Here is a 6,000-nt window from a genome sequence, read left to right on the forward strand (position 1 = left end):
GAGGACAGACTGTAGCTTTATTGCAAAAAACTTTTACCTCCAGGCATTTTAAAAGTGGATTTGAAGGGATGATGGAAGGAGAAAGTATGGACTAAAACTACTTGTTTCCCCAGCTAGCTCACTATCTTCTGTGCCTTGGCTGTCCTGCAGCTGCAGCTGAGATGTGGCCACAGTGTCATCTTCTGAAATTACTCTGTTGCCCTCAGGAGCTAAACACAATTTTTTGTATCAGTGGACAGGTAGTGTTCTCCAGCAGTATTGCTGCATGTTGCCCTAAGGAAATTCAGGAGAGCATACTCTTCAGGGATAGAGGCACCTGCCTTAAGGAGAAGCACTTCTGTTGCTGGGGGTAGTTTCTACTCTTGCCACATGAATGCTCAGAGGGTATTGAATTACATGGTGTGGTTTCTTGTGGTTATTTGCTGCCTTCACCAAACTACCTACCTAATTATGGCTCTTGTGTTTTCTGCCCCCTTGACAGTATGCCAAGGCACTGAAGCATTTTGGAGAGACCGAGGGCAAGATGCAGCCAGATGAATTTTTTGGCATCTTCGACACTTTCTTACAGTCATTTGCAGAGGCCAAGCAAGATCTGGAGAACATGAGGAAGAAAAAGGAAGAGGAGGAGCGCAGGGCACGCATGGAGGCCATGGTGAGGATCTGGGCACAGGAAGATGTTTCCTTCACTCACCTTTACATGTCTTGAGAGAAATTCCTGTGCTCATGTCCTGTCACTGTTTTATGTTCTTCTCCCTGACACCTCTCTTTGTCATCATTCTGTTCTCACATAATGACATTTTCCCTGCTGTCTGTCTTTTCAGCTCTCAAGGACGTACTGTTTGACTCCCAAATTACCCTGTTTTGGATTCAGATACCAAATCTAGCCCAGGCATTTCTGCCCTGGCACTTTGCAGGATGGGGTTGCCATCACCCCATGCCTGACTATACTGCTTTTGGGCTGTAAGCAAAGAAGCCAGATTTCCCTCAGTCCTGCCAAGCTGGTCAGCTTCCAGTCAGACTCCATCATCATCTGCTGTGTGCCTGTCATCTGACAGTGCACAGTGACACAGCAAATGCCCTGGCACCTGCTGCAGCCCACACCGGCAGTATTTCTCTCTGGCCAGCCTCAATGCCTGATTACTGGGGCTGCGTCTGGCCTTGATGTGGCAGGAGAACTTTCTGTGGGTTCTGCTGCTGGGAGACAGACGTGTGTGTCCCCAGGGGTTTGTGTGAACCAGCCTCCCTCTCTAACCTCAGCCTCTGTGCTGCCTGAGAACTCGGCAGTCCCTTGCCTCCTTCCCCCCTGCTGGCGCCTTAGGCTTGGCTGCTGCCATGGCCCCAGGCCGCGCTGCAGGGTGTTGCTGATTTAAATGTTTGCTGAGCCAAAAGCAGTGGTTTGTGCCTTTCAGAAGAGGAGAGAGGTAAAACACCAGGATGCCAGCAGCCTTACTGTTAGACACAAGGATAAAATGCCAGGACATAGACTCAAGTTTCCTCTCAGCCAGCCTGGAAAGTTCAGGGCCCACAGTTAAAGCACAGTAGGATGGTTTCATAGGCCTAATATGCCATGAAGGAGGCCTTATGGAAAGAGTTTTCCTGCAATGTGGGGCTATCATTTGCAGAGCAAGCGATCTGTTACCTTCCTGATAGCCACCACCATCCGTTGCCAGTTTTACTGATCCTGGAGCTGAGCAGTGGAAAGTGAGAGCTGAGTTGGCACTATCCTGCTGTAAAATTAGTGCAAAACAACAGCAGCAGCATGGACAGATCCTGTGTGTCCTCTTGCTGCAGGCCAGTTGTGCTTTGTGAGGCAGACATGTGCTGCTATTCATTCCTCATTTCTCCTGCTTTCTTCTTGCCTGTGTAGAAGAGAAGCCCAGCATGGCATCTTGTTGCTCTTGGCACAGGAGAGGGCCTTGTGCATAAGCTCCTACTCTTTTTTTTCCCTAATCTTTGCTGATGCATTTTAGCTGCTTCTTGGCAGTGTGCCTAGTGATCTGGCATGTTGGTTAGCTAATCCTAAGATTCTGTGTCCTTCTCCACAGCTAAAAGAACAGAGGGAAAAAGAGAGGCGACAAAAGAAAGCAAAAGCTGGAAGCATCTCTGAAGAGAGTGGGGAGTTTGATGACCTAGTGTCAGCATTAAGGTCGGGTGAAGTCTTTGACAAAGACTTATCCAAGCTCAAGCGTAACCGCAAGCGTTCGGGGAACCAAGGCTTAGAGACAAGCCGTGAGCGGGTGGTGACAAAGCTAAATTATTAATTACAAGAGGAAGAAAAATAATCAACCAAAAGAAGGTGATGAAAAAGTGCAAAACAAGGAAGATGAATGTGTGTGATGGCGCCTGGCTGACAGCTGCCACAAAGGTTTTCCTTGGTCTGTAGCTAGAGACATTACCTTTCCATGACCAGCTTTCCTCTCATCCCTCTTCTGTGCTCCTAATTTGAACCATTATAAAAGTGCCTCTGTGGATCCAGCAGGGCCTGTGACTGGGCCATGCAGAGCTGACAGATTTGCTTCTGGGAGTTTGTTGTGTCATCAAAGGCCTCATGGTGATGACAGAAAGTACTTGGGCCTTGCAGACGACCTCACAGTTGGAACAAGATAATTTTCTGTGTGCCAAAGTAAAAACTAGTCACGATCTCCAGTTTGCTGATAACAAGGAAGACTAATTTCAGAACAACTCTGTAAACAACTATCACTTCTTCAGGATCTAGACTGGCCTTCAGGAGTTTGTTGGGATGTGGTTCTCAAGTTTCCAATTCCCTTCTAGATTTGGATTTTATAAGCCATTGATTAGCACCTGAAAAATGCACCTGAAAAAGCTCATGTCCTGTATAGAATTTTTGTGTGGCCTACACTGTCCAAAGCAAGTGAAGCTTAGAAAGAAGTCTTCAGATTCTGTAACAAAATGAAATTCAAGAATCAGGATCAACATATAATAACTTCCAAAAGTCTTTTGGATTCTGCTTTGCTAGAAAGAGTTTTCTGGAATTTCTTGGTGGTTGAGTCTCAAAGCTATGAAATGCATCTTCTTGGAAAGAAACTCTGGTTTTCCTTTAGAAAACTAAGTCACTGCCAGGTTGGGATTACAAGTAGATGACTGTAGAGCCTGTTGTCATTGCTGGAGGCTGGCAGAGAATCAGTGGAAAATTTCTTATCTGTTTGTGCAAAATTGGAAATTGGGAGCTCCCTTGTATCATCCACAGGTCTCCAGTAGCAAAAAGCAAATGGGTTTGCTGCCTGCCAGAAGTGAGATTTCTTTTCCACTTGATTCTAGCTGTGATTTCTGTTGGCATGAACTGGTCTTTCTGTCTAACAGCCTGACCTCCACTGCACACACCCCACTCCTGCCAAGGGGAACCGTGTCGCTCTGTAAGATATGAATGGTGTCAAAGGAGAGCCTTGGAGCATGCTGACTTTTTCATTTTGAAGAAATCACTTGGGATGAACCAAGGGAGAGCCCCATAATTAAAACTGAGAGTTTTTTGAGGAGGACACAGAACTGTATAAGCCAAGCAGGCTTTGGAGTTGGGTTAATTCAGAAGAAACAAATAAATTTGTAGTTATTTTACATGAATTAAATCTATAAGTAGAAAAGCAAAGAACCCAAGAAGAGGCTTGAATTCTTCATGCGTGTCTTCATGGTTCTAGGAAAGGGATTGGATTGTGTGGGCTGTCATGGCCTTTTTTTTTTTAACCTTTTGTTTCAAACTTGTCTTCTTTTTTATTATCTTCCCTGGAGAAGGAAAAGAGGAAAAGAAAGAATGGTGATGGATTCTTCCTCCTAGACAGGAGAAAAGAGAGAACATTTGAGAAGAGGGACCCACCATCTACAAATTGCTGCATTAGTCAACAGCACAAACTGTCAAGGAATTCCAGGGAAGTTTAATCATTTGGTTTGATTTTTCTCTGAATGTCACTTAACCTCAGGCTCTGCACTGAGTCTGCAGAACAGAACTTCCTCTGCAATGCACGCTGCCTGATCAGTATTACACATTACAATGTCAGAGAAGCAAACTCTGGTGGTTTTCTGAACACTTTGAGAGTTAAATAATTATGTAATCTATGAAGAGAAGCAAAAAAGTCAGAATTGTTAAACTCTGATGTTTCATTGTTTACTGAATTTTGAGTCTCCCACCCCAGAATTTCCCTATTTAGGACATTCCAGACTGCCGCGCCTCTGTATAATACTCATCGTAAAGAGCTGGTATCTTACAAGAGCTGGGTGCATTCTCCTCCCTTACTATCCCACTCCCCTTCTGGGATTAGCTATTAACAGCAATGCCTATTGCAGTGGACACAAGCACCTTGTAGAAGAAAGACTATTTCATAAAGGTTTTTGAAAGTTTAAGAAAAAATCTCACTTTTTTAAGCATTTTTATTTTAAATTACAAATGGATTTTTAGAAATGTCTCTTGTAAATTATATTAACAAGCTCCTTGCTGCTCCCTGAAGTAGACTTGCTATATATCCCAGCCCTTTTGTTTGTCTTGTTTTAAAGCATGCCATGTAACCTATGCCATGTAAGCCATATGAGAGGTGGTAATATGTGCCAAATTGGTATACAGTTGAGTTTAGATTTGAATAATCCCTGAATTCCAAAGATTATGCTTTTGGGGATTAGAACATTGTAGGGTGTTTTCCCTCCCTCTTTGTTCTCCCTGGGCTTAGGACTCACCCAGAACTTCACGTGTAGTGCCAAGGTCAGTCCTGGTGCAAGATGATGTGCAAGTACAGCCGCTTGCTTGCTCCCCAGGTACTTGTTTGATAAAGTAGACTGTCAGCATGGCAGCTGCCAGAGAAGAAACACCTCAGGGCAAACCTTTTGAATATAAATACAGCATTTCACCTGCCTCAGTATTTGTCAAACCAGGTTTGTACTGTGCTTTCTGAAACTGAAGTCACTTTGCCAGGCCACAAATGTAGCAAAAGCAGAGAGAGTGATAAATCCTCTGTCCCTTTCTGTACACAATTCAGCCCTGATTTAAAGAGGTTCTATATGATGGTACGCAAGAACAGTCCAGCCACACTGAGAGTCAAAGAAAGCTGCTTTAATTTTGCCACTTCTTTGACTCATACATTAATAATGAGAGATTGTGCAACTCCTATAAATCAGCTGTGGGATCCTTAAGGGGATGGACAGAAAGCTCAGAGTCATGCCCTGATTCAATGCAACTCAACTTTCTCAGCACTCCAGCGCCCCAGGCTCCCCCTGTTTTGAATCAGCGATGGTGGCCAAAAGCTTCATACAGTGTGCTGGACGGTCCCCCAGGCTCTTGACTCTATGGTGAAAGTTCATAAAGAAGGTTTTGGAAAAGTTCAGTTTCACACTGAGGCAAGCAGTGTTTTCATACGAGTGTTGACAAGCAGAGAGGCCCATTAACTTATCTACTGTATGAGATGAGGTTACCCGCACAGAAGATAAGGAAAAACTTGGCTTTGCTGTAGAACCTGGCATCAGATTCTTGCTGAAGCCAAATTTCTCATCTCTTGGGTACCGTGAGTGCATATAATACTCTCTTCTTCAGCAGTTGTGATTGAGTTGCCAGGTGCTGAAGGAGAAAGAAAATCATATTCCTGAGTAGGTTTAGGAAGTAGTCTGAGGTCTAACCTCACTGGAGAAACTGGAGTAGAGCTAGGGTCTGCTGTTGTCTTTGCACCTGTGCCTAGAACCAGCATTGTAAGAGAAGTCATTCTGTCATTGGAAGTAAGTGGAGAAGAGGGAGATGTGAGAAAGAAAGGCATAATTGAGGACTTGTTCTGCTTCCTGCAGAAATACAGTAATTGCTGACTTCATGATGAAGTTCCTCACACCTAGAAGAGGTACTTTCTAACTCTCCAGAATTTGTCCCTAGAGGTCTAGAGCTCACTCACCTCTGTGTCTCTGCACTGTTGCTGCATAGGTTGCATTAGGATGATCCCAGAAAAGACTCCCTCCCCCATTCACTTGCTTTGAACTGAGTCATTCTTCTCAGTCTATCGTCTCTAGAAATGCTAC

The 6,000-nt window shown here is 44.4% G+C and overlaps 1 protein-coding gene across 6 annotated transcripts in view; it reads left to right on the forward strand.

Moving 5' to 3' along the window:
* DAAM2 (dishevelled associated activator of morphogenesis 2) overlaps positions 1 to 4,477 on the forward strand; it is a 197,934-nt gene extending 193,457 nt beyond the window's left edge. For all 6 annotated transcript variants that reach the window (XM_066178440.1, XM_066178438.1, XM_066178443.1 and 3 more), the window contains 2 exons: positions 482 to 652; positions 2,046 to 4,477. In XM_066178440.1, the coding sequence (XP_066034537.1) occupies positions 482 to 652; positions 2,046 to 2,261 (387 nt within the window). In that variant the 3' untranslated portion in view covers positions 2,262 to 4,477. The remainder of the gene's footprint in view (positions 1 to 481; positions 653 to 2,045) is intronic.
* The last annotated feature ends 1,523 nt before the right edge of the window (positions 4,478 to 6,000 follow it).

The sequence above is a fragment of the Chamaea fasciata genome, unplaced genomic scaffold (genome assembly GCF_029207755.1).
Source record: "Chamaea fasciata isolate MVZ Bird 193981 ecotype frontalis unplaced genomic scaffold, bChaFas1.0.hap1 SCAF_3, whole genome shotgun sequence".
NCBI lineage: Eukaryota > Metazoa > Chordata > Aves > Passeriformes > Sylviidae > Chamaea > Chamaea fasciata.